The sequence below is a fragment of the Saccopteryx leptura genome, chromosome 1, assembly GCF_036850995.1.
Source record: "Saccopteryx leptura isolate mSacLep1 chromosome 1, mSacLep1_pri_phased_curated, whole genome shotgun sequence".
Lineage (NCBI taxonomy): Eukaryota > Metazoa > Chordata > Mammalia > Chiroptera > Emballonuridae > Saccopteryx > Saccopteryx leptura.
Genome location: NC_089503.1, coordinates 10,065,800 through 10,093,616, shown reverse-complemented (window position 1 = coordinate 10,093,616; position 27,817 = coordinate 10,065,800). Strand labels below are relative to the sequence as shown.

Genomic DNA, 27,817 nt, shown 5'->3' with positions numbered 1-27,817 from the left:
AAATTAGGTATACTATTCCAAAATATAGCTGTGTGGACAGGGAGTTGAAAAAGATTGTGAGAAATATCTTCATGTTTCCTTTAATATTGTTACAAGGGATACACAATAAACACAAATAGGCAGGAGGAGAAAATCCCTTGGTATTATTATTATTTTAAATATTTTATTTATTGATTTTACATAGAGAGGAGAGAGGTGGGGGGGGAGAAGTATCAACTCATGGTTGCTTCACTTTCGTTGTTCACTGATTGCTGGTCGTATGCGCCTTGACTGGGCAAGCCCAGGGTTTTGAACCAGCGACCTCAGCATTCCAGGTCAATGCTTTATCCACTGAATCACCACAGGCCAGGCTATTATAATTATTTTATTATTTTTAACTAGCACTCTTGACCCAAACAACAGTTTGGGCTATCCCTCTCTTCTCCACCCCCTGTCAGTCAGTTATTTCCACCTGCCTCTGAAACAGGTGGATTCTGAGCCAGGGGGGCGCAACCTCAATATCTAAACAAAAGGCAGAATGAGGAGTGGTCTCGGGCCCCAAACTCCCACCCTGCAGCAGCTTATTCTCCAGATCCCACTGAAACCAGCCACAGTGGCAAAGGCCTTGTACGGGTGTATGGCAGGGGTTGCTTACTAAAGCCAACAGGTTAAAAATGTGGCAATGGGCCTGATTTGTAAGGCCCATGAGCTAAGAACGGTTTTTACATTTTTATAAATGGTTATATAAGTACCTATATGTTAGATCTACCCTCAAAACCACAAAACCGAAATTATTTACTATCTGGTCCTTGAAGAAAATGTTTGCGGACTCTTTCTCTCCACTCCTCCAACTTGAGCCAGGAGGAGAAGACACTTGCCCGAGCTCTCAAGGGGAGGGCCGGGGCTCAGCGGGGCCCGGGCTGCGTCAGAGCCCGGCAGGGGGCCGGGCGGCGGGCCGGGGACGGCGGGGACAGCCGCAGCGCTGGCGCAGGCAGAAGTGCCAGACCAGGGCGCCGCAGCTCAGCAGGGCCAGCGCCGCGCCCACCCCCACGGCCGCATGGACCAGGCTGCGGGGCCGCGGGGGCACGGACACCCGGCCGCACGGCCCGAAGGCGGGGCCCCCGGCATCCCCCGGGCCCTCGCCATCCAGCGCCGGCACGCTGCTTTCTCCCGCCGCGTTAGCCGCCACCACGCAAACGACATAAGCGCCCCCGGGCTTCAGTCCCTCCAGTTCCGCGCGGCGGACGGTCGAGTTGAGCGGGGGACCCATCTCGGGAGCCCCGCCGCCCTCCCACAGCAGCAGCCAGTACTGGAGGACCGGGGAGGAGGGCGCGCACCAGCGCACCTCCGCGCGGCCGTCCTCGGCCACCACGCGCACCTCTCCCAGGCGTGGCGGGGCGGGCGGCTGCGCGGCGCTGGACAGCCCGGGGCACAGGCAGGCGCGCGGGCCAGCCCTCTGCAGTTCGTGGCACGGAACCTGCAGGTGGCGGCAGCTGTCGTAGTCACAGAGGACTGCCGGCAAAGTTGACTGCGGAATCTCCTGTTCCTCCTCTTCTTCCAAGGCTTGAGGGGCCAAGGCCTGCACTCTGGGAACCAAGGAGAAGGCCACAGCCAGGAGCCACAGCAGGCAGGAAGAGCCCAGCATGGAGCCTGGAAGGTCAGGGGGATGGATCAGTCAAGGCTGCTCAGCCCGCCTGCCGTCCAGGCCCCCTGCCTCAACAAAACCCCGGGGACAAGAGAACACCACTGGGGACCCAGAGACCAGAAAAGAGGAGAAAATGAGACAGACACTTATTTGTCAACCAATTTCTGAGCAGCCTATGTGCTTGATTTTGGGCAAAAAAATTAAATAAATAAAAAAGAAAATGTGGTCTGACAGGAAGACAGATGTGCAGATGTGTGACTAGCAAAGTTGGAATTCCTAGAATCAGTTAATCAATAAACCAACTGCTGGGGGATGGGAGCAAATAGGAGGAAATATTTAATTAGCTGAGGGGAGAAAGGTGGAGTAATTCCCAGCTGCTACCCAGAGCAGAGGTCTAAGTAAAACAAGTATCAGTCAACTGCACATGCAAACAGCCAGAAATGAGACGGAAGAGAAGGGAGAGGCGGAACAGAAAGGAGAAATGGGGACTTCACTCACTCCCCACCTGTCGCAGACGTCCTGGGCCCTGCCTTTTCCCACCACAGCCCCTCACCAGTGTGCAGGTCCTGATGCGGTGGATACCGCCACCAGACCTCTGTGAATTTCAGGCCCCGGGGCCCCCAGGAACACAGGCTGCGCAATCAGATTTTGTGTCTTCAATTCCAATTCTGTTTTGGCTGGAAACATTTATACCCTTCAAGTGTGATGTCACTACCGAGCCCCCCCTCACTCGGCCCCCCTTTCCTAGTGAGTGCCAAGAAGAGGGCTGGTCCCTTCAGAGGGCCTGAGTCACAGGGCCAGGGGTGGGGGAGGCCGCAGGCTGTGGTTTCAGCTGGAGGCCGGGAGGCCTGGGTTCTGAAAAGGGACCGGAATGTGGAAAGCAGCCAGGAGCTGCGAAGCCTTTGCCGAAGTCACGTGAAGGGCTGGGAGGGAAGCGGGGCAGGGGGCCACCTGGCTGGTGTCGAGGAGGGAAACAGCTGTGGATAGCATGTGGCCCAGGCTACAAAATACTTTTTTTGGTACAAATCATACCACATCCATGGCTGTCACTTCCTGTCTTCTGCCTCCCAATAGACAGAAAGGGAGGGGTGCAGAGGCCTGAAGGATGTATCCCAGCTCTCCAGACCCACCCTACACTCTCCCACTCCCCAGAGGGAGAAGAGGGAGTCACTGGATGGAGGGGTGGAAGGGACGGAGCCGGCAAGCTAGGTGTTCTCTCCTCACACCCCTAGGCTTACGGATGGAAACAGCTGTGCCTAGTGGGTCAGGGTGTGGAGGCCTTCCCCATTGAGCTCAAGACAGACAACCTCCTTTAATCGGGCGGGGGGCCCTGAGGAACACAAGATTTTCAAATGGCCCTGAATCTACTTCAAAGAATCAAAGAAGCAGATGGCAAGAATATAGTTTATTGGGGAAGGCCCAGGAGAGGGGGAAGGGAGTGTCAGGTGGAAGAGGGCTGGAGTGTGATAGTGTTCTGCTCTCTTCAGGAACTGGAGCAGGTGTGGCGCTGCCGGTGAGAGCCCCCCGAGGGTTCGGAGCTGCCCAGAGTCTCTGGGGCCAGAGCAGGGGCAGGAGCGGGCAGGTTGGCCTCCGTCAGCAGAGCTGCATCTTCCCAGGAGCCTGAACCTGCGCCAGGGGTGGGAACTGAGATAACCAGGGGCCGCCCCAGCCAATGGGGCCTCCTCCCGAGCCACCCCACGCCCCCACCCCACAGCTCCCTGGGCAAGTGTCCCTCACCATCACTGGCCTCTGGCTCTAGCTCTTCCTCGCCACTCAGGGGCTGCGGGTCTGGTTTCTCCTCCTCAGAGAGCTGGGCCTCTGCCGTGACAGGGGAACAAGCAGTGAGACAGGAGGGGCTGACGGGGGCGGGGGGCTGGAGGCGTCAGGTGAGAGGGAGGAGGATGGCAGCAGCACCATACCTGTCCCTGAGGGGTCTTCAGGGCCCTCGGCGTCCTCTGTGACATCTGGCAGCTGGGCTGACTCCTCCTGGCCTTGGGATAGAGGGCAGGACAGGGTCCGGGTGGCTGCGCCTGGACGGCAGTCCTCCAACCCTTTGACCCTCTGCTCAGTGTGGGAGCCTCCAGCCTCCCACTGGATGCAGCAAGCGCCTCACCACGCAGCCCCCGACCATCACCTTTACCTGGCTGATGGGCAGAGACCTTCCCCTGGGCTTCCTTTTGGGAACCGTCTCTTTTGCGGACATTTACCTGTGGAGGAGAAACTGCTCAGCAGCACGGACTGACTAGCAATCTCCTCACTCAGTGACCAGGGAGGGCCCTTTGCCTGAGCCCCCAACCTGCCCTGGTCCATTCCCCAGTCCAAGAAGGCTCAGGAAGGGGAGAGGAAAGGGGCCCTTTACAACCTGCAAGGCGAAGCGGTGTCGGGGCCAGATGCCGCCCCACACCCACTGCATGTAGCTGAAGAGCACGATGACACTGAGGAAGGTGAAGTTGCTGGCAACGCCTATGAAGGCGCAGGTCATGGGGAAGTTGTACAGCAGGTACCTGAGGCAAAAAGGAGGGACAGGAATGGAGCAGTTACGGAAACCAGGCTTCTCCTAAGATATCAGTTCTCGGCCTGGCGTGCAGGAGTCCCGGGTTCGATTCCCAGCCAGGGCACACAAGAGAAGCGCTCATCTGCTTCTCCACCCCTCCCCCTCTCCTTCCTCTCTGTCTCTCTCTTCCCCTCCCACAGCCAAGGCTCCATTGGAGCAAAGATGGCCCGGGCGCTGGGGATGGCTCTGTGGCCTCTGCCTCAGGCACTAGAGTGGCTCTGGTTGCAACAGAGCGACGCCCCAGAGGGGCAGAACATCGCCCCCTGGTGGTCATGCCAGGTGGATCTTGGTAGGGCGTATGCGGGAGTCTGTCTGACTGCCTCCCCGTTTCCAGCTTCGGAAAAATGAAAAAAAAAAAAAAAAAGATATCAGTTCTCAATTCTGGCTGCACAAACCATCCCTAGGGTGCTTTCACAAAGTCTAATGGCTAGCCTGGCCTGGGGTGGCGCAGGGGATAGAGCATCGACCTGGAACGCTGAGGACGCCGGTCTGAAATCCTGGGCTTGCCTGGTCAAGGCACATACGAGAAGAAACTACTATGACTTGATGCCCCCAATCACCACCACCAATTTCTCTTCTCTAAAATCAATAAATAAAATATATTTTGTGTTTGTTTTTAAATTTATTTATTCAGTTTAGAGGAGACAGAGAGAGAGAGAGAGAGAGAGAGAAGGGGGAGGAGCAGGAAGCATCAACTCCCATATGTGCCTTGACCAGGCAAGCCCAGGGTTTTGAACCAGTGACCTCAACATTCCAGGTCGACACTTGATCCACTGCGCCACCACAGGTCAGGCAATAAATAAAATCTTAAAAAAAAAAGTCTGATGGCTAAATGTGAACCTAACAGATTCTGGTTCAGATGGTCTGGTGGGGTGTTCCAGACATCAGGGTTTTTTTGTTTGTTTTTTTACAGAGACAGAGAGGGAGCCAGAGAGAGGGATAGACAAGGTCAGACAGACAGGAACAGAGAGATGAGAAGCATCAATCATTAGTTTTTTGTTGCGTGTTGTGACACCTTAGTTATTCATTGATTGCTTTCTCATATGTGCCTTGACCATGGCCTTCAGCAGACCAAGTAACCCCTTGCTCGAGCCAGTGACCTTGGATCCAAGCTGGTGAGCTTTTGCTCAAACCAGATGAGCCCACACTCAAGCTGGCAACCTCGGGTCTCAAACCTGGGTCTTCGGCATCCCAATCCAACGCTCTATCCACTGCACCACCACCTGGTCAGGCCAGACATCAGTATTTATTTATTTATTTATTTTGTATTTTTCTGAAGCTGGAAACGGGGAGAGACAGACAGACTCCCGCATGCGCCCGACCAGGATCCACCCGGCACGCCCACCAGGTGCGATGCTCTGCCTACCAGGGGGCGATGCTCTGCCCCTCCAGGGCGTCGCTCTGCCGTGACCAGAGCCACTCTAGCGCCTGGGGCAGAGGCCAAGGAGCCATCCCCAGCGCCCAGGCCATCTTTGCTCCAGTGGAGCCTTGGCTGCGGGAGGGGAAGAGAGAGACAGAGAGGAAGGGGGGGGGGTTGGAGAAGCAAATGGGCCCTTCTCCTATGTGCCCTGGTCAGGAATCGAACCCGGGTCCCCCGCACACCAGGCCGACGCTCTACCGCTGAGCCAACCGGCCAGGGCCCAGACATCAGTATTTTTAGTTGTCCATTGATTGATTTCTTATATGTGCCTTGACCTGGGGGGCTACAGCAGACCAAGTGACCCCTTGCTTGAGCCAGTGACCCTGGGCTCAAACTGGATGAGCCTGCGCTCAAGCTGGCGACCTCGGGGTCTCAAACCTGGGTCCTCTGCATCCCAGTCCGACGCTCTATCCACTGCGCCACCACCTGGTCAGGCGACATCAGTATTTTTATTTTTTTTTTAATTTCTTTTTAAATTTTTTTTTTTTAAAGATTTTATTTATTCATTATAGAGAGGGGAGAGAGAGAGAGAGAAGGGGGGAGGAGCAGGAAGCATCAACTCCCATATGTGCCTTGATCAGGCAAGCCCAGGGTTTTGAACCAGCAACCTCAGCGTTTCCAGGTTGTCGCTTTATCCACTGCGCCACCACAGGTCAGGCGACATCAGTATTTTTAAAAAGTCTCCCAGGGAGCCTGACCAGGCGGTGGCGCGGTGGATAGAGCGTTGGACTGGGATGCAGAGGACCCGGGTTCGAGACCCCAAGGTCGCCAGCTTGAGCTCATCTGGTTTGAGCAAAAAGCCCACCAGCTTGAACCCAAGATCGCTGGCTCCAGCAAGGGGTTACTCGGTCTGCTGGAGGCCCGTGGTCAAGGCACATATGAGAAAGCAATCAATGAACAACTAGGGTGTTGCAATGCGCAATGAAAAACTAATGATTGATGCTTCTCATCTCTTTCCGTTCCTGTCTGTCTATTCCTCTCTCTGACTCACTCTGTCTCTATAAAAAAAAAAAAAAAAAAAAAAAGCCCCCCAGGGAACAAATGAACAAATAAAACAACAGATTGGTGGTTACCAGAGGGAAAGGGGGGTGAAGGAGCGTGAAATGGGTAAAGGGGGTCAACTGTATAGTGATGGATAGAATATACTTTTGGTGGTAAGCATCCTGTAGTGTATACAGTTGTTGAATTATAATTTTTATACTTGAAATGTTAGAAACTGGCCCTGACTGGTTGGCTCAGTGGTAGAGCGTCAGCCCCGTGTGTGGATGTCCAGGGTTCAATTCCCATTCAGGGCACATAGGAGAAGCACTGATCTGCTTCTCCACCCTTGCCCCTCTCGCTTCTCTCTCTCTCTCTCTTTCTCTCTTTTCTCTTCCTGCAGCTATGGCTCAACTGGAGCAAGTTGGTTCCTGGCACTGAGGATGGTTCCATGGCCTCTGCCTCAGGTGCTAAGAACAGCTCAGTTGCTGATCAACAGTGCAAAGCCCCAGATGGGCAGAGCATTGCTCCCTAGTGGGCTTGCTGAGTGGATCATGGTCAGGGTGCCAGCGGGTCTGTCTGCCTCTTTTTCTCATTGAAATGTTAGAAACCAGCCTGACCTGTGGTGGCACAGTGGATAAAGCATCGACCTGGAAATGCTGAGGTCGCCGGTTCAAAACCCTGGGCTTGCCTGGTCAAGGCACATATGGGAGTTGATGTTTCCAGCTCCTCCCCACCTTCTCTCTCTGTCTCTCTCTCCCTCTCTGTCTCTCTCTCTCTCTCTCCCTTTCTCTCTCCTCTCTAAAATGAATAAATAAAATTTTTAAAAAATTAAAAAAAAAAAAAAGTTAGAAACCAGTATTATCTCAAGAAAAAAATAAAAGATTCCCAGGGAACTGATAGTGAGTGTGCAGCCAGGCTTGGAAACCTGTGGCCCATGTGAAACCTGTTACCTTTGCTTAGGCCCTCTTCACTTAGAAAGGGCAGCCCACGAGCCTCCGAGGCACACATCAGTGGTTCCTCACCTGAGCCCAGAGAAGTGGGCGTGGATGCGGAGATGGGCTCCGTACAGTTGGATGCGCTTGCTGTGGACCTCGATAATCGCTCCGGTTGTGGGCACGTACTGTGGGGTTGGGGGTGGAGGGTGGCAGCCACGTGAGGCCAGGATCCTGCTGCTGTCAGTCTGAGGCCTGCCTCCAGCCTCTTGGTCACGGTTCCTCCTGACCGAGCCCAGAGGCTCCCCAGGTAGAATTCTGGGCGTATGGGGAGGGCCGTCTCCTAGCCCTCCTCACCCTCTTACCGAGTTTTCTCTGTACTCCGGGTACAGTTCCACCTCCAGGAGCTGCTTCTGCTCTGCAAAGCCGAACAGCAGCAGGCTGGAGAAGACCAGCGTGTCCAGCATTTGGAGCAGGTCTGAGCGATAATGCAGCATCACCTGCCAGGGGCAGGAGGGAGAGGAGGTGGTCAGGCACCCCCGATCCTCACAGGCCCACCGCCCCTCAGTCACCCTGCCCAGTCTATGCAGGCTGCTTCCCCCCAGGTCCCTGCTCCAAGTCAGACAAACTCCACCTTCTGTCACCTTCTACCACGATCCCCCAAACCTGACCTAGTCATTCCAAATGCTTGAGTGGACAGCCCCACCCTGCCCTGCTCACCACGTCTCTGTTCCAGTACAACAAAAGCCCTTCTTCTAAGAAACCTTCCTAGCTTAAGCTGAATACTGTCTCTGATCTACCTTTCCCTCAAATAGTTCCATATTCCAGAATGGATTAAGTCCCAGTGTACCACCTGAAGCTCTGTTTCCCAGAGTCTAGGGATTTGCTTCATGATGTGGTCCTGTTGACAATTAAGAACGAAGCCTAGCCTGACCAGGCGATGGCACAGTGGATAGAATGTCGGACTGGGATGCCAAGGACCCAGGTTCGAGACCCCAAGGTCGCCAGCTTGAGCGCGGGCTCATCTGGTTTGAGCAAAAGCCCACCAGCTTGAACCGAAGGTCGCTGGCTGGAGCAAGGGGTCACTCGGTCTGCTGAAGGCCCGTGGTCAAGGCACATATGAGAAAGCAATCAATGAACAACTAAGGTGTTGCAACACGCAATGAAAAACTAATGATTGATGCTTCTCATCTCTCTTCGTTCCTATCTGTCTGTCCCTGTCTATCCCTCTCTCTGACTCACTCTCTGTCTCTGTAAAAAAAAAAAAAAAAAAAAAAAGAACAAAGCCTAACATTTACTGAACACCTGCTATGTGCTGTAAGCACTTTCCATTTCCTCACTGAATCCAAACTACTTGCTATGAGGAGTTACCATTATAGTTTATATACTCTATAATGGGGTTAAGTGTATACTCGATAATGGGGTTAAGTGTATACTCGATAATGGGCTTAGGTAAGTTGCCCCTCAGCTAGTATGTTTCTTTTTCTTTTTTCTTTCTTTTTTTTTTTTTTACAGAGACAGAGAGTGAGGGATAGACAGGGACAGACAGACAGGAACGGAGAGAGATGAGAAGCATCAATCATTAGTTTTTCGTTGTGCGTTGCAACACTTCAGTTGTTCATTGATTGCTTTCTCATATGTGCCCTGACCGCGGGCCTTCAGTAGACTGAGTAACCCCTTGCTGGAGCCAGCGACCTTAGGTTCAAGCTGGTGAGCTCTTTTTTTAAAGATTTTATTTATTCATTATATAGAGGGGAGGGGGGGGAGGAGCAGGAAGCATCAACTCCCATATGTGCCTTGACCAGGCAAGCCCAGGGTTTTGAACCAGCAACCTCAGCGTTTCCAGGTTGATGCTTTATCCACTGCACCACCACAGGTCAGGCCGCTGGCGAGCTCTTGCTCAAGCCAGATGAGCCTGCGCTCCAGCTGGCGACCTCAGGGTCTCGAACCTGGGTCCTCTGCATCCCAGTCCGACGCTCCATCCACTGCGCCACCTCCTGGTCAGACAGCTAGTATGTTTCTGCGTGAGAATTTGAGCTCAGTTCTGTCTGGCTTCCGAGATGCCTGTTTTCAGAGCAGTTCCACTTTTCATATTTTATCCCAAAGCTGGATGATGCCACCAGACATCTGGGGTGTTTGTCTGATTTGGTAAAGTGACTCTGCTTCCCAGTCCTGATGAGTCTGTGACCGAAGGCCTAGGATCTTTTCTCCAGAAGGTCTACCCAGATATTATAACATCTGTCCTCATTCTCCACACCCTCCCAAACAGGCCGTGAACACTTACGGAACGGGAAGAAGTGGAGATGACTCGTCCGCCTCGGGTGTAGCATGAGATGGTGACCAGGAACATGCCCAAGCCTTGGTTCACGGGAGACTCTGGCAGCTCCAGCTCTAAGGTAACGCGGTACGGCTGTCCGTACATCAGCACCTGCCCGAGATAGCCCCGACTTTTTTCAAAAACACTATTTTTAAATGGCACTGTCCTCTTCCCCCTCTCCCCTACCCTTCCAAATACTCTGCCACAACCCCCTTGGTTGGCATGAACAGGCCTCTCAATCTCTCATCCCAATAACATGCTGCCCCCTTCTGGTAGCTGGATGCTTCCTATTTCTGAGATCTGAACCAGACTCTTGCTCCTCTTTTCTGAGACACGTTTATTTTCCAAGAGAACCATCATGCTGCCAAGTGGGCCATCTGTGACTCAAGCCTGTCCCCTTGAGACCAACCCTCCAGGCCCAGCCTGCCTTCACTTACATTATTAATTAACCAAGTGCCATCTCTCTAGCCACCTCTTGTAGTCACTGTTGCTCCAGATCATCTTTGTCATTCTGGGTCCCTTGTCTTCGTTCTGTTAGTAGAACCCTGAGACTCGTAGTGAGAAGGTTTCTTCTCTGAGATTAACCTCAAAATATTAAAGACCTGCCACTAAATATATCATAGTTTCTCCTGATTATTCCCATACTCCTCTAATCCTTTATCAACTCTTTTCCTATAGCACGACCCCTCAGGGTGGCATATAAGAATCACAGGGGAGCCCTGGCTGGGTAGCTCAGTTGGTTGGAGTGTTGTCCCAATACACAAAGGTTGCAGGTTCAATTCCCCCATCAGGCCACATACAAGAATTGACCAATGAATAAACAGGTAAACAACAAAATCAATGCCAATAAATAAATAAAAATCCCAGGGGTGATGCCTGACCTGTGGTGGTGCAGTGGACAGAGCATCGACCTAGAATGCTGAGGTCACAGGTTTGAAACCTCAGGCTTGCCCAATCAGGGCACAAATGAGAAGCAACTCTGAGTTGATGCTTCCCACTGCTCCCACCAGCCTTTCTCTCTCTCTCAAATCAATAAACAATTTTTTTTTTTTAAAATCATAGGGATGAGCCTGACCAGGCAGTGGCACAGTGGATAGAATGTCAGACTGGGACACAAAAGACCCAGGTTTGAAACCCAGAGGTGGCGGGTTTGAGCACAGGCTCACCAGCTTGAGCGTGGGGTCGCTGGCTTGACTGTGGGACCATAGACACGACCCCATGGTCACTGGCTTGAGCCCAAAAGTCACTGGCTTGAGCAAGGGGTCACTGGCTCAGCTGTAGCCCCCTGGTCAAGGCACATATGAGAAAGCAATGAATGAACAACTAAGGTGCCACAACGAGGAATTGATGCTTCTTACCTCTCTCCCTTCTGTCTGTCTATCTCTCTCTCTCTCACTCACATACTCAAACAGATACAAAAAAATCCATTTCCTTTCTGGTTAAAAACAAAAGCTTTACTATCAGCTTTAATACAGCTGAACCAGTGATCCCTTGCTCAAGCCAGTGACAATGTGGTCATGTCTATCACCCCACGCTCAAGCCGGTGACCTGCGCTCAAGCCAGCGACCTCAGGATTTTGAACCTAGGTCCTCAGCAGCTCAGGCAGACACTCTATCCACTGCATCACTGCTTGGTCAGGCAGATTTTTTTTAATGGGGTAACATTGATAAATTAGGGTACATATGTTCAGAGAAAACATCTCTACGTTATTTTGACATTTGATTATGCTGCATTCCCATCACCCAAAGTCCAATTGTCTTCCATCACCTTATAACTGGTTTTCTTTGTGCCCCTCCCCTCCCCCCCACCCTGTAAACCCCACACTCTTGTCCATGTCTCTGAGTCTCATTTTTATGTCCCACCTATGTATGGAATCATATAGTTCTTAGTTTTTTCTGATTTACTTATTTCGCTCAGTATAATGTTATCAAGGTCCATCCATGTTGTTGTAAATGATCCAATGTCATCATTTCTTATGGCTGAGTAGTATTCCATAGTACCAAAGCTTTTTAATCCACTCGTCCACTGACAGACACTTGGGCTGTTTCCAGATCTTCGCTATTGTGAACAATGCTGCCATAAACATGGGGGTGCATTTCTTCTTTTCAAACAGTGCTATGGTGTTCTTGGGGTATATTCCTAAAAGTGGTATAGCTGGGTCAAAGAAAGTTCGATTTTTAATTTCTTGAGAAATCTCCATACTGTTTTCCACAGTGGCTGCACCAGTCTGCATTCCCACCAGCAGTGCAGGAGGGTTCCCTTTTCTCCACATTCTCGCCAGCACTTATTCTGTGTTGTTTTGTTGATGAGTGCCATTCTGACTTGTGTGAGGTGATATCTCATTGTGGTTTTAATTTGCATTTCTCAAATGATTAGTGATGTTGAACATTTTTTCATATGCCTATTGGCCATCTGTATGTCCTCTCTGGAGAAGTGTCTATCCATTTCTCTCACCCATTTTTTGACTGGATTGTTTGTCTTCCTTTTATTGAGTTTTACAAGTTCTTTATACATTTTGGTTATTAACCCCTTATCAGACATATTGTCAAATATATTCTCCTAGGCCCTGGCTGGTTGGCTCAGTGGTAGAGTGTCGGCCTGGCGTGCAGGAGTCCCGGGTTCGATTCCCGGTCAGGGCACACAGGAGAAGCGACCATCTGCTTCTCCACCCCTCCCCGTCTCCTTCCTCTCTGTCTCTCTCTTCCCCTCCCACAGCCAAGGCTCCATTGGAGCAAAAGTTTGCCTGGGCGCTGAGGATGACTCTATGGCCTCTGCCTCAGGCGCTAGAATGGCTCTGATTGTGGCAGAGCACGCCCCAGATGGGCAGAGCATCGCCCCCTGGTGGGCATGCCAGGTGGATCCCGGTCGGGCGCATGCGGGAGTCTGTCTGCCTCCCTGTTTCCAACTTCAGAAAAATAGCAAAAAATATATATATATATATATTATATATATATATTATATATATATATATAATATATATATTCTCCTATTGTGTAGTTTGTCTTTTTATTCTGTTCTTATTGTCTTTAGTTGTGCAGAAGCTTTTTAGTTTGATATAGTCCCATTTGTTTATCCTGTCTTTTATTTCACTTGCCTGTGGATATAAATTGGCAAATATATTGCTGCGAGAGATGTCGGAGAGCTTACTGCCTGTTTTCTTCTAAGATACTGTTGTTTCACAGCTTACGTTTAAGTCTTTTATCCATTTTGAGTTTATTTTTGTGAATGGTGTAAGTTGGTGGTCTAGTTACATTTTTTTGCAGGTAGCTGTCCAATTTTCCCAACACCATTTATTAAAGAGGCTGTCTTTACTCCATTGTATGCTCTTACCTCCTTTGTCAAATATCAGTTGTCCATAGAGCTGTGGGTTTATTTCTGGGTTCTCGGTTCAGTTCCATTGATCTATATGCCTGTTCTTATGTCAGTGCCAGGCTGTTTTGAGTACAATGGCCTTGTAGTATAACTTGATATCAGGAAGTGATACCTCCCACTTTATTCTTCCTTTTCAAGATTGTGAGGCTATTCGTGTTCTCTTTTGGTTCCATATAAAGTTTTGGAATATGTGTTCTATATCTTTGAAGTAAGTCACTGGTATTTTATTTTATTTTATTTATTATTATTATTATTATTTTTTTGTATTTTACTGAAGCTGGAAACGGGGAGAGACAGTTAGACAGACTCCCGCATGCGCCCTACCGGGATCCACCCGGCACGCCCACCAGGGGCGACGCTCTGCCGCGACCAGAGCCACTCTAGCGCCTGGGGCAGAGGCCAAGGAGCCATCCCCAGCGCCCGGGCCATCTTTGCTCCAATGGAGCCTTGGCTGCGGGAGGGGAAGAGAGAGACAGAGAGGAAGGAGGGGGGGTGGAGAAGCAAATGGGCGCTTCTCCTATGTGCCCTGGCCAGGAATCGAACCCGGGTCCCCCGCACACCAGGCCGATGCTCTACCGCTGAGCCAACCGGCCAAGGCTGTCATTGGTATTTTAATCAGTATTGCATTGAATTTATAAATTGCTTTGGGTAATATAGACATTTTTTAAAAATTTTATTTATTCATTTTGGAGAGGAGAGAGAGGGGGGGGAGAGAAAGAGGGAGAGACAGAGAGAGAGAGAGGGAGATATGGATGGGGGAGGAGCAGGAAGCATCATCTCCCATATGTGCCTTGACCAGGCAAACCCAGGGTTTCGAACTGGCGACCTCAGCATTTCCAAGTCGATGCTTTATCCACTGCGCCACCACAGGTCAGGCCTAATATAGACATTTTAAACAGATTTTATTAATTGACTTTACACAGATGGAGGGAACGAGAAGTATCTCCTCATGGTTGTTTCATTTTAGTTGTTTATTGGTTGCTTTTTATGTGCCTTGACCAGGCAAGCTCAAGGTCTTGAACTGGTGACCTCAGCATTCCAGGTCAATGATCTATCCACTGTACCACCACAGGTCAGGCAATATAGACATTTTAATGATGTTTATTCTTCCTAACCATGAGCACGGTATATGCTTCCACTTGTTTGTATCTTCCCTGATTTCTTTTATCAATCTTTTATAATTTTCCAACTACAAGTCTTTAATCTCCCTGGTTAAATTTATTCCTAGGTACTTTATTTTTTTTTGGTTGCAATAGAAAAGGGGATTGCTTCCTTAATTTCTCTTTCTGACAGCTCATTGTTAGAGTATAAAAATGCCTCTGAGGCCTGACCTGTGGTGGCGCAGTGGGATAAAGCGTCGACCTGGAACACTGAGGTCGCCAGTTCGAAACCTTGGGCTTGCCTGGTCAAGGCACATATGGGAGTTGATGCTTCCTGCTCCTCCCCCTTCTCTCTCTCTCTCTGTCTCTCTCTCTCACTCCTCTCTCTCTAAAAAATCAATAAATAAGGCCCTGGCCGGTTGGCTTAGCAGTAGAGCATCGCCCTGGCGTGCGGGGGACCCAGGTTCGATTCCCAGCCAGGGCACATAGGAGAAGCGCCCATTTGCTTCTCCACCCCCCCCTTCCTCTCGGTCTCTCTCTTCCCCTCCCACAGCCAAGGCTCCATTGGAGCAAAGATGGCCTGGGCGCTGGGGATGGCTCCTTGGCCTCAGCCCCAGGTGCTAGAGTGGCTCTGGTCGCGGCAGAGCGACGCCCCGGAGGGGCAGAGCATCGCCCCCTGGTGGGCAGAGCTTCGCCCCTGGTGGGCGTGCCGGCTGGATCCCGGTCGGGCGCATGCGGGAGTCTGTCTGACTGTCTCTCCCCGTTTCCAGCTTCAGAAAAATACAAAAAAAAAAAAATCATAAAAAAAATAAAAAATCAATAAATAAAAATATTTTTAAAAAGCCTCTGATTTCTGAGTATTAATTTTATATCCTGCCACCTTGCTGAATTCATTTATCAGGTCTAGTAGTTTTTTGACTGAGACTTTAGGTTTTCTATATACAATATCATATTATCTGCAAATAATGATAGTTTTACTTCTTCTTTTCCAACTTGTATGCCTTTTATTTCTTTTTCTTGTCTGATTGCTGTGGCTAGGACTTCCAGAACTATGTTAAATAAGAGTGGTGAAAGGGGGCACCCCTGCCTTGTTCCTGATCTTAAAGGGTTTGCTTTTAATTTTTGCCCATTGAGTATGATGTTGGCTGTGGGTTTGTCATAGATGGCCTTTATCATGTTGAGGTATGTTCCCTGTATTCCCACTTTGCTGAGAATTTTTTTTTTTTTTTTGCTGAGAATTTTGATCATGAATGGATGCTGAATTTTATCAAATGCTTTTTCTGTATCTATTGAAATTATCATGTGGTTTTTCTCCTTCCTTTTGTTTATGTTTATCAATCAATCACATTGATTGATTTGCGAATATTGTACCAGCCTTGCCTCCCAAGAATAAATCCCACTTGATCATGGTGTATGATTTCTTTCATATATTGCTGAATCTGATTTGCTAATATTTTGTTGAGGATTTTAGCATCTAAATTCATCAGGGATATTGGCCTATAATTTTCTTTCTTTGTGTTGTCTTTGCCTGGTTTTGGAATCAGAATTATACTCGCCTCATAGAAGGAGCTTGGAAGTCTTCCTTCCTCTTGAATTTTTTGAAATAGCTTGAGAAGGACAGGAGTTAGTTCTTCTTTGAATATTTGGTAGAATTCACTTGTGAAGCCATCAGGCCCAGGACTTTTCTTTTTTTGGGAGGTTTTTTGATAACTGTTTCAATCTCATTTGTTGTAATCAGTCTGTTTAGGTTTTCTGATTCTTCCAGATTAATTTTTGGAAGATTATATGTTTCAAGAAATTTGTCCATTTCATCTAGGTTGTCTAGTTTTTTTGGCATACAGTTCTTCATAGTATTTTCTTACAATATTTTGTATTTCTGTTGTGTCAGTTGTTATTTCTCCACTCTCATTTCTAATTTGATTTATTTCAGTCCTCTCTCTTTTTTTCTTGGTGAGTCTGGTTAAAGGTTCATCGATCTTGTTTACCTTTTCAAAGAACCAGCTTCTGGTTTCATCGATCCTCTGTATTGTTTCTTTAGCCTCTATGTCACTTATTTATGCTGTGCTCTTTATTATTTCCTTCCTTCTACTAGCTCTGGGCTTTACTTGCTGTTCTTTTTCTAGTTCTTTTAGATGCATGGTCAAGTTGTTTATTTGAGCTTTTTCTAGCTTCTTGAGGTATGACTGTAATGCTATGAACTTCCCTCTCAGGACTGCTTTTGCTGTGTCCCATAAATTTTGAGTTGATGTATACTCGTTATCGTTTGTTTCTAGGAATTTTTAAATTTCTTCTTTGAACTCATTGTTAACCCATTCATTATTTAATAACATGCTATTTAGTTTCCAAGTGTTTGAGTATTTTTCAGTTTTTCTGTTGTGGTTGATTTCTAGTTTCATGCCATTGTGATCAGAGAAAGTGCTCGATATGATTTCAATCTTCTTAAATTTGTTGAGGCCACTTTTGTGCCCTAACATGTGGTCTATTCTAGAGAATGTACCATGAGCACTTGAAAAGAATGTATATTCTGCTGCTTTAGGGTGAAAGGTTCTGAAGATATCTATTAAATCGAGTTGACCCAGTATGTCCTTTAAGTCTGCTGTTTCTTTGTTAATTTTCTTTCCTGAGGATCTATCTAGTGATGTTAGTGGGGTATTGAAATCCCCTACTATTATAGTATTGCTGCTGATCTCGCCCTTTATATCCATCAAGATGTGCTTTATATATTTAGGTGCTCCTATATTAGGTGTGTAGATATTTATAATGGTTATATCTTCCTGTTGGATTGCTCCCTTTATCATTATGTAGTGACCTTCTTTATCTCTTACTATAGTCTTTGGGGTTTTTTTGGGTTTTTTTTTCTGTATTTTTCTGAAGCCGAAAACAGGGTGAGACAGTCAGACAGACTCCCGCATGCACCTGACTGGGATCGACCCGGCACGCCCACCAGGGGGCGACACTCTGCCCCTCCAGGGCGTCACTCTGCCGCGACCAGAGCCACTGTAGCGCCTGGGGCAGAGGCCGAGGAGCCATCCCCAGCGTCTGGGCCATCTTTGCTCCAGTGGATCCTCGGCTGCGGGAGGGGAAGAGAGAAACAGAGAGGAAGGAGAGGGGGTGGGGTGGAGAAGCAGATGGGTGCTTCTTCTGTGTGCCCTGGCCGGGAATCGAACCCGGGACTTCTGCACTCCAGGCCGACACTCTACCACTGAGCCAACCGGCCAGGGCCGCCATTTTATTCTTTAAAACTGTATTCCTCTTTTCATTTTTTTTTTTGTATTTTTTTCTGAAGTTGGAAATGGGGAGGCAGTCAGATAGACTCCCGCATGCGCCCGACCGGGATCCACCTGGCATGCCCACCAGGGGGCGATGCTCTGCCCATCTCGGGCATTGCTCTGTTGCAACCAGAGCCATTCTAGCGCCTGAGGCAGAGGCCATGGAGCCATCCTCAGTGCCCGGGCAAACTTTGCTCCAATGGAGCCTTGGCTGTGGGAAGGGAAGAGAGAGACAGAGAGGAAGGAGAGGGGGAGGGGTAGAGAAGCAGATGGGCGCTTCTCCTGTATGCCCTGGCCAGGAATCAAACCCGGGACTCCTGCACGCAAGGCCGATGCTCTACCACTGAGCCAACCGGCCAGGGCCCTGTATTCCTCTTTTGCTATATTCTTTTTCTTTGATCTGTTTACAACAGGCCCCTTAGTATTTCTTGCAGCCTTGGTTTTGTTGTAATGAATTCCTTGAGTTTTTTTTTTTGTCTGGAAAGCTTTTTATTTCTCCTTCAATTTTAAATGATAGCCTTGCTGGATGAAGTAGTCTTGGTTGTAGGCTCTTGTTTTGCATTACTTTGAATATTTCTTGCCATTCCCTTCTGGCCTCAAGTGTTTCTGTTGAGAAGTCGGAAGTCATCCTTATGGGGGCTCCTTTGTAGGTGATAGTCTTTTTTTCTCTAGCAGCTTTTAATATTTTCTCTTTATCACTTAGCTTTGGTATTTTAATTATGATGTGTCTTGGTGTAGATTCCTTTGGGTTTCTCTTTAATGGAGTTCTCTGTGCTTCTTGAACTTCTGAGATGTTTTCCTGCCTTAATTGAGGGAAGTTTTCAGCTATGATATGTTTGAACAAAGTCTCTATCTCTTGTTCTTTCTCTTCTTCTTCAGGAACCCCTATGATGCGGATGTTATTTCTCTTCATGTTGTCACAGAGCTTTCTTAGAGTTTCCTCAGACTTTTTGAGTCTCTTTTCTTTTTTCTGCTCTGCTTCTGTACCTTTATCTTGTCCTCTAACTTGCTGATTCGATTCTCAGCTTCATCCATACTGCTTTTAATTCCTTCCATTTTGTTCTTCATTTCTGATATTGTATTTGTCATTTCTGACTGATTCTTTTTTATTATTTCAATATCCTTTGTTATATTTGCTATCTCTTTAGGTGTTCGTAATGACTATCTATTGTTGTTCTAATATCTTTGAGCATCCTAACAATTGTTATTTTAAACTCTGCATTTGGTAAATTGGTTATATCTGATTCATTCAGGTCCTTTTCTGGGATTTCTCTTGATTCATTTGTGTTGCATTTCTCTGCTTTCTCATTTTGTTTGTGTAACAGAAGGTTTTGGCCACTGGAGTCCACTGGGCGTGTCCTCTGTGTTCCCTAGGTGTGATCTGTCTACAGGTCCACCCCCCCCTCTGCTGTTGCTGCCTAGGGCATTCAGGTATGGGCGTTGCCAGTGCCTGCCCACTGGGGCTGTTGCTGTGGTTTCTGCCTCTCCTTCATGGGAGTGGCTGTGATCACTTGCTCGGGTATACAAGCCTCGGTGGACTCGGCCTTCGCCTCGCCCCCGCGGGTGGCATTATGCTCGGCCCTGAGGGCAGTGGCGAGCATATTTGCTTAGCTGCAGGTCTCCGCCTGATTCCAGGCTTTCGCCCTGCCCTTGCAGGAGGAGCTTGCTCGTGGGATGGCTGCAAGCCTGGGTTCCACAGGCCAGGCGGGACTGCGTGCCCACGCTCAGTAGCAGGACTCTGCTTGTTCTGGGTTTTGGCTCCACCCCCGCGGGAGGAGCCGGCTCTCAAGTCAGGCCACAAGCCTCGGTTCACAGGAGGGGCAGGGCTGTGCTCCTGCTCCCTCGCCCAAGGTCAGGTCTCCACCGCTTCCGGGGTTCCTGCGGTTCTCCCGCAGGCTGGATTGCAGGCGGCCCGCAGCTGGGCTTGACCACTTTTGCATGCCCCCTCCTCCCCAGCTGGACAAGACTGAGCTCACAGCTGGGCCCAGTAGTGGCCAGCCAGCTCCCGCCCAAATTGCAGGCGGCCTGCAGCTAGGCTTGGCTGCTTTTGCACGCCCCCTCCTTCCCAGCTGGACACAACTGAGCTCACACCTGGGCCCAGTGGTGGCCAGCCAGCTTCCGCCCTTGCCAACAGAACCACACTTCCACTTCCCACTGCCACCCGCCCTCAGGCGAGCCCTCAGCCATGTGGGTAGGGGCGCTGCAGCTCAGACCCTAACACTCACTACCGTAGTCCCAAAAGCTCCCTCCTTCTAAGCAACTCTGCTCTGAATGCTGCGGGAGAGCTTGTTTGGCTGGTGTCCTGCTTCCCTTTGCTGGTATTGCTGTTTCCAGGGGAAATATTCACTTCAGATTTGGGAAGTGACTCAGCCCAGGGATTAGGGTGGGTGTCTCCCAAAATGTTTCTCCCTGTGCCTCCTAGATTACACTCTCTTCCTGCTGCTCTGGTCCTCTACTCTCTTCCCATCCCCTGGAGCCCGGGTGTTTGTGCGAGACGTTTTCTGCACAGTCCCTTTAAGAAGAAACCTAGGTCTGAGAAATCAGTCTCTTTCTCATAAACAGTATCCTGTCTTGTTTCCAGCTAAATACTGTCCATATGCCTCTTCTAGGCTCTGGGGCTGCAGGCTGGGGCTTTGTTCCTGGGACTCAGGATCCTCCCCTCTCTGCTAAACTCACTTCCCACCACACGAGTCTCTCCTGGCTGCCGTTTGCTCCGGGGAGCTGGGCAGCCCTCTCCGCGTTTCCGCTTTTCCTACCAGTCTCAGTGTGGCTTCTTCAGTGTTCCTTGGTTGAAGAGTCCTCTTAGTTTAGTCCAGAGTTGGTTTTTCCAGATGATGGTTCTTAAAATTAGTTTGTAATCCACTTTGGTTCTGGGAGGTGGAAGTTGGTACATCCGCCTACTCCATTGCCATCTTGTCTCCTCAAGTACAACTCAGATTTTTTTTTTTAAATGTTGAAAAACATTGCCCTAACTATAGTGAACTAGCTCTAAAAATTGGATGTAGCTATGAGGGTCCTCTGAGCATTTTATCAGTAGGGTGAAAGGTGGAAAACGCTGATCCAAATCTTTATATCTTATTTTCAGACGGAATTATCTGTTGAAAAAGATGTACTGTATCCCATGATATTCCTAATCCCCTCTAGAGGCCAGCTGCTTCACTGAATTCTTTGAAATATTAAAATAGTTCTCTGGGTGGCTGGAGGGAAATGGGGAATGACTGCTAGTTAATGATCATGCGTTTCTTTTGGAGGCAATGAAAATGAACTAAAACCAACTGTGGGGGATGGTTGACCAACTCTGTGAACACACTAAAAATGACTGAGCTGTACATTTTAAGTGAGTCCACTGTATATAATGTGCATTATATCTTAACAAAGCTGTTTTATGTGTATGTATATATTAAGTGTATATGTATACATATATATATTATATATTAAACTAGTAATTTTGTCTAAATAAATGTTATCTCCAGGGAGATTCATGGAATCTAATACCAGACCCTTGTAAAGGGTCCCTGTTCACCTGTGTCTGCCTAATGGGCAGATTCTCCCCCTTCTCTCCCATTCCCACATAATCTTCACCCTTCTTTAAAAGGTCTACTTTGAGCCTCACTGTCTCCATAGCCTCACACTGATCTCTCCAATTCTTCATCAATTTTTCTAATTTTTTAAAAATTTTATTCATTTTAGAGAGAGAAACATCAATTTGTTGTTCCACTTATCTATTCACTGGTTGATTTTTGTATGTGCCTTAACCAGGGATCACACCCACAACCTTGGTGTATCAGAGAACTCTCCAACCAACTGAGCTACTGGGCCAGTGCCACAGATTCTTCTGAAATGCAGAATCTGCATCTTACATTTTGCTACTTTTTTTTTTACAGAGGCAGAGATAGACAGGGACAGACAGACAGAACGGAGAGAGATGAGAAGCATCAATCATTAGTTTCTCGTTGTGCGTTGCGACTTCTTAGTTGTTCATTGATTGCTTTCTCATATGTGCCTTGACCGTGGGCCTTCAGCAGTCCGAATAACCCCTTGCTGGAGCCAGCGACCTTGGGTCCAAGCCGGTGAGCTTTTTGCTCAAACCAGATGAGCCCGCGCTCAAGCTGGCGACCTTGGGGTCTCGAACCTGGATCCTTCCGCATCCCAGTCCGACGCTCTACCTACTGCGCCACCGCCTGGTCAGGCTTACATTTTGCTACTTAATACCATAGAATACTGTAGAATTCTATCTGTCCTGTGAGTTCCCTGAAAGCAGGACCACTTTTCAATTGTTAGCAAGGGTTACACATAGATACATTATTTCATGCATCCATCCATCCATTCAAAAATGTTCACTGTAAATGAACAAAATGACCAAGCTGCTTTAATGAACAGGGACTTGGGCTGGCTCTCTCCTCATCCTTCAACTTTCCTTCCTTCCCCATCCGGCAGGCAGCCTTGTGCTGACTTCTTTAGGCTCCCTGCAGCAACACTGTGATCTCTACGATGGGCAGCCACACAACTGTATGCACTATTTCCGGTGAAGATGGACTGAGGCTTTACTTCTAGTCTGCTCTGTCTATTCTGTTTATTATTATTATAGCCACAGAAGCACAGTGAACCAATGTCTTCACAGAACGTTCTATAACAATCTCCAAGCTCTCTTCCTGAGCAGCGGCATTACAATGATAAATCTGTCTTGCAATGCCCAACATTCCACCTCACTACTTTGTAGGGGCTCACTCATATGACCTGGTAAGTTGTTTGTATGTTTGTTTCTTTTAGAGAAAGAGAGGGAGAGAGAGAAAAAGTATCAAACTGTTCCTGTATGTGCCCTGACTGGGGACTGAATCACCATCTGTGTATCAGGATCACACTAACCAACCAAGCTATCCAGCCAGGGCTGACCTGGTAATTATTTTTGATAGTGTAGGGCCACCTGGTAAAGTGGAAGATGTCACAGGATATACAAATCTCTCAGGTTGTTTTTATTGTCATATAAGGCCAGTCTACACCCCAATCTCAGGGAACACCGTACTCTATAGCTTATACTCCTTCCTTCAGAGTGACCGTTTATTTCTATCTTGTTTTTTTTAAATTGATTTTAGAGCAGGGAAGCGGCAGGGTGGGGGGGAAGAGAGAGAGAAAGGAGAGACATTAATTTGTTGTTCTACTTGTTTGTGCATTCATTAGTTGATTCTTGTATGTGCCCTGTCTGGAGATCAAACCCACAACCTTGGTATACCAGAACAATGCTCTAAGCTACCTGGCCAGGACCTATCCTATGTTTTCTATCTTTAAGTCAGTATACTCCTAAGTATCATTTAAAAAAATTTTGGGGCCTGACCAGGCAGTGGCACAGTGGATAAAGCGTTAGACTGGGATGACGAGGACCCAGGTTCGAGACCCCGAGGTCGCCAGCTTGAGCGCGGGCTCATCTGGTTTGAACAAAAGCTCACCAGCTTGGATCCAAAGTCACTGGCTCGAGCAAGAGGTTACTCGGTCTGCTGAAGGCCCACAGTCAAGGCACATATGAGAAAGCAATCAATGAACAACTAAGGCGTCGCAATGCGCAACGAAAAACTAATGATTGATGCTTCTCATCTCTCTCTGTTCCTGTCTATCTGTCCCTGTCTATCCCTTTCTCTGACTCTCTCTCTGTCTCTGAAAAAAAAAATTGGGGGGAAGGCCCTGGCCGGCTAGCTCAGCAGTAGAGTGTCAGCCCGATGTGTGGAAGTCCCAGGTTCAATTCCTGGCCAGGGCACACAGGAGAAGTGCCCATCTGCTTCTCCACCCTTCCCCCTCTACTTTCTTTCCATCTCTCTTGACCTCCCGCAGCCAAGGCTCCACTGGAGCAAAGTTGGCCTGGGGGCTGAGGATAGCTCCATGGCCACCGCCTGAGGCGCTAGAATGGCTCCGGTTGCAACGAGCAATGCCCCTGATAAGCAGAACATCACCCCCTGGTGGGCATGCCGGGTAGATCCCGGTCTGGCGCATGCAGGAATCTGTCTGACTGCCTCCCCACTTCTCATTTCAGAAAAATAAAAAAATAATAAAATACAATAAATAAAAAATGTTTTTCAGCCCTGGCTGGTTGGCTCAGCGGTAGAGCGTCGGCCTAGCGTGCGGAGGACCCGGGTTAGATTCCCGGCCAGGGCAAACAGGAGAAGCGCCCATTTGCTTCTCCAACCCTCCGCTGCGCCTTCCTCTCTGTCTCTCTCTTCCCCTCCCGCAGCCAAGGCTCCATTGGAGCAAAGATGGCCCGGGTGCTGGGGATGGCTCTGTGGCCTCTGCCTCAGGCGCTAGAGTGGCTCTGGTCACAACATGGCGACGCCCAGGATGGGCAGAGCATCACCCCCTGGTGGGCAGAGCGTCGCCCCATGGTGGGCGTGCCGGGTGGATCCCGGTCGGGCGCATGCGGGAGTCTGTCTGACTGTCTCTCCCTGTTTCCAGCTTCAGAAAAATGAAAAAAGAAAAAAAAATGTTTTTCAAATAATTTTGAAATTCTTTTTTTTTTTTTTTTTTTAAGACTTTATTTATTCATTATAGAGAGGAAAGAGAGAGAGAGAGAGAGAAGGGGGGAGGAGCAGGAAGCATCAACTCCCGTATGTGCCTTGACCAGGCAAGCCCAGGGTTTTGAACCGGAAACCTCAGTGTTTCCAGGTTGACGCTTTATCCACTGCGCCACCACAGGTCAGGCTTGAAATTCTTAAAGTAAGTCTAACTACTGATGATGTTGCTGACTGACAACTCAAAAAACTCTGATGATCAGAAATTGTATGGCTCTTCCAAGGCCCATGTGAAGTGTTCAGGGATCCTACCCTTTTCTCAGAGTCTACTAAAGAAGGATGCATTCCCATTCTGCACTTCCTGGGGTTTCCAGGTTTGTTGAAGTCATATTGGCATCTGGTCCGTCCTGTGGCACAGTACCCTTTGTAATGGCAGATTACACACACTTGACAACAGTTTCATAATTTTACACACAAGCTTTCAAAACTCTTGGGTGAATTCCATCCTAGTCCAATGAAATAACTAGTTTGTTAGTTTAAGTTCATTTAGGTCTGAAACACACCTCATGTGGTAGATATTGACTGGCTGCAACAATTTGAGAACATTGCTAACATCTGCAGGAAAGAACAAGTCATCCAATTCATTTAATTTTTTCCCACTGATTTGAGAGAGAGAGAGAGAGAGAGAGAGAAGGAGAAAGAGGGGGGAGGGAAAGGAAGAAAGGGAGAGAGAGGGGGAAGGAGAGAGAAGAGAGAGTGTGAGAGGGGGAGGGAGAGAAGGAGAGAGAGAACAGAGAGAGAAGCAGCAACTTGTCATTCCACTTAGTTCTGTACTCATTGATTGCTTCTACATGCCCTGACCAGGAGTCGAACCCATAACCTCAGTACATGAGATGACACTTTATCCACTGAGCCACCAGACCAGGGCCATACAATTTATTTAGACCTTAATTTTTCTTTTAACTTCCCATTCCTTTTTTTTTTATTGAAATTATTCAGGTGACATTGGTTAATAACTTCCTTTTTCTTGAAAGCCTTCCTTCCTTGGTCTCTATTACTCAATCCCTGTTCTCTAGGTCTTTCTCAAGACTCCCTTTTGATTTCAAGTTATCAAAGCTCTAATGCAACTCTCTTCAACTCCCATACTCACCCGGTCACGTCCACCCTTAGCAAGGGACACATTGGCAACAGGGAAGGAGCAGAGTATGGAGGCGGAGGAATCACAGTCAGTCCTAAATGAGAATGAGGACAACATTGCTAAATTATGCTGGAGTCTGCCTTACCTGTCCCCAAGCGTCGGCGCCCTAGCGCCCTCCTGTCCTCCCCCCTCCTGGGAGAACAGATGCCCGCCTCTGTTAGGGAGAGGGAGCAGAAATGCAGCCAGCAGATCCAAGTGCTTCTTTCATTCTCTTCCTGCTACTTCAGCTTATTTCCTCTCATAAAACAGACGTTCTTAAATGGGAATCTATGGACATTTAGTTGAAAAGATTCAGACTTACGTGTTTCTCACTTGGGGAGCTTAAAAAAAATGCATATTCTGCAGTCCCACTCCAAGATTCTGATTCTGTAGTTCTGGTCTGGGGCCTAGTTAGAATCAACTCTTCGAGAGGAATCCACACCTGGTCTTAATGAGGCTCACAAACCCCTCAAGTCCTATGCAAAATTGCACATGGGCCTGTGTGTGCAGCACATGCATGGGCATACTGATACTTTTTTTTTTTTTTTTTTACAGAGACAGAGAGTGAGTCAGAGAGAGGGATAGATAGGGACAGACAGGAACGGAGAGAGATGAGAAGCACCAATCATTAGTTTTTCATTGCGCGTTGCAACACTTTAGTTGTTCATTGATTGCTTTCTCATATGTGCCTTGACCGCGGGCCTTCAGCAGACGGAGTAACCTCTTGCTGGAGCCAGCGACCTTGGGTCCAAGCTGGTGGGCCTTGCTCAAACCAGATGAGCCCGCACTCAAGCTGGCGACCTCTGGGTCTCGAACCCGGGTCCTCTGCATCCCAGTCCGACGCTCCATCCACTGTGCCACCGCCTGGTCAGGCCTGATACGTTTTTATGGCAGGAAGAGCCTATAACTTTTATGAAATCCATACTACCTAAAAATTTAAGCAGCTCAGCCTTAGAAATTATAGTTCATGACCAGGGACTCAGGACAGGGGGAAAAAAAGATTCTGGACAACTGATAATAATGCCCTTGTCATCTCTTGGTTGGTCTGATAGCCATTGTTAAGAAAAGGGAAAGAATTTGGCAGGGTAAGATGGGCAGGAGCAGGCCTCTGGGAGTTTATATATCCAGCCACCCTGTTTCCATAATCTCTACTGTGCAATAATGACTGGGAATGACATAATGTAAAAGGCAAATTGCTGCTTTCCTAACACCTCCTCTAGTAAAGGCCAGTTTAGTTCTCAGATGACCCAAGGAGCTGGCTTGTTTCAGAAGTCTGTGGCCCCAAGAGAGGTCTGATCCAACCTGAAGAGAACTGACATGAATAATGACAGTCTAGAAGGGGTTCTTAAAAAAATTCTTCTTCACCAGAGGTAGAACTAGGATCCTAGAGCCCTATCAGTCCAGACCTGCTTTCTGGCCTTGGGCTGTGAAAGGCAAGAAGTGATAAAGCACACTGGGCCCAAGTTTCCTCCTGTGTAAATGAGGGGGTTGAAATGAAGGAGGCCTAAGGGGCCTTACAGCAATTCTCCCACAGAATTCTTCTACTGTCGCCTGACCTGTGGTGGCGCAGTGGATAAAGCTTCGACCTGGAAATGCTGAGGTCGCCAGTTCGAAACCCTCGGCTTGCCTGGTCAAGGCACATATGGGAGTTGATGCTTCCTGCTCCTCCCCCCTTCTCTTTCTCTGTCTCTCCTCTCTCTCCCTCTCTGTCTCTCTCTCCTCTCTAAAAATAAATAAACAAAATTAAAAAAATAATAATAAATTAAAAAAAAAAAAAGAATTCTTCTACTGTCATAGAAGACCCCTCTCACCTGTAGTAGAAATGCACGGGGCTGAGGTGGCTGACTGTCGGCATGTAGGAATAGTAGAAGGAGCCATAGAGGAAGACAGACACCCAGAGCAGGAGGAGGATGGTACAGAAGAGCACCCCAAACTGCAGCAGCAGCTTGCGGGCACGCCCTGCCAAGACATGGCCCACCTCCTGGGCCCACAGCAAAGCAGGTACTGGTGGGTCATTGACCATGGCAGAGTGTGCAGAGGGTCTGGCCCCAGGTTCAGGCTTTGAGCTCCTGGCTGTTCTGCCACCTGGACGCCACCTCTGGCCATGGGATGAAGCAGCTGGTGGTTCCTAGAAAAAGACAGAGAGGGGGAAAGAAAAGCTTCTTGGTGGTGGTGGGGGGGGGCATAAAGGACAAGGTCACTGGGTTGGCTTTGAGGAACCAGAGTAGCAGGAACATAGCGCACTCTTGTTTCAAATGGCCTTTCTCCAAACGATTGTGTTTCTCAGCCAATTATCTCTTCCTTTTCCTCCACTGTGCTCTCTTCACCCCCAGTGCAGATCTCAGTTGAACTGATTTCAGGACAGGCCACACGGATACTCATGCATAGCAATAGCAGAGGATGAGCGCTTTAAAACCTTCAGGCGCATTTACACACACACTGAATCCACACGGCTAGGTAGTTGCACGGAGAGAATACGCGACATGTGTACAGTCGCACAGCCAGACTCCGAGCAAGCAGCCGAAGGGCAGTCACAGTTGCCTCCCGAGCTTCCCTTCTCCTCCTGGAGCTGCGCTC

At 48.6% G+C, this 27,817-nt stretch overlaps 2 protein-coding genes and 2 non-coding genes across 9 annotated transcripts in view; all 4 read right to left on the bottom strand.

Annotated features, from left to right (window-relative positions):
• Nucleotides 1-206: 206 nt before the first annotated feature.
• On the bottom strand, nt 207-2,354 carry LRRN4CL (LRRN4 C-terminal like). 2 transcript variants are annotated; one of them, XM_066360367.1, is made up of 2 exons: nt 2,130-2,354; nt 207-1,629 (listed from the first exon to the last, which is right to left on the bottom strand). In XM_066360367.1, the coding sequence occupies exon 2, from the start codon at nt 1,622-1,624 to the stop codon at nt 905-907; it is 720 nt and encodes a 239-aa protein (XP_066216464.1). In that variant the 5' UTR covers nt 1,625-1,629; nt 2,130-2,354; the 3' UTR covers nt 207-904. The 2 variants fall into 2 exon arrangements, with proteins under 2 accessions (XP_066216464.1, XP_066216465.1); XM_066360368.1 differs by having other exon boundaries at nt 2,178-2,354.
• A 660-nt stretch (nt 2,355-3,014) lies between these two features.
• Nucleotides 3,015-27,817, bottom strand: part of BSCL2 (BSCL2 lipid droplet biogenesis associated, seipin) — a 30,455-nt gene continuing 5,652 nt past the window's right edge. For all 5 annotated transcript variants that reach the window (XM_066360309.1, XM_066360303.1, XM_066360317.1 and 2 more), the window contains 10 exons: nt 27,052-27,368; nt 25,214-25,295; nt 9,796-9,939; nt 7,877-8,011; nt 7,602-7,699; nt 3,987-4,128; nt 3,765-3,831; nt 3,544-3,615; nt 3,362-3,442; nt 3,015-3,250 (listed from right to left, as the gene is read on the bottom strand). In XM_066360309.1, coding sequence (XP_066216406.1) covers nt 3,108-3,250; nt 3,362-3,442; nt 3,544-3,615; nt 3,765-3,831; nt 3,987-4,128; nt 7,602-7,699; nt 7,877-8,011; nt 9,796-9,939; nt 25,214-25,295; nt 27,052-27,368 — 1,281 coding nt within the window. In that variant the 3' untranslated portion in view covers nt 3,015-3,107. The remainder of the gene's footprint in view (nt 3,251-3,361; nt 3,443-3,543; nt 3,616-3,764; nt 3,832-3,986; nt 4,129-7,601; nt 7,700-7,876; nt 8,012-9,795; nt 9,940-25,213; nt 25,296-27,051; nt 27,369-27,817) is intronic.
• On the bottom strand, nt 17,447-17,522 carry TRNAS-GGA (transfer RNA serine (anticodon GGA)). The gene has a single exon. It is a non-coding gene; the product is annotated as a tRNA-Ser (tRNA).
• On the bottom strand, nt 17,857-17,932 carry TRNAA-UGC (transfer RNA alanine (anticodon UGC)). Its single transcript has one exon. It is a non-coding gene; the product is annotated as a tRNA-Ala (tRNA).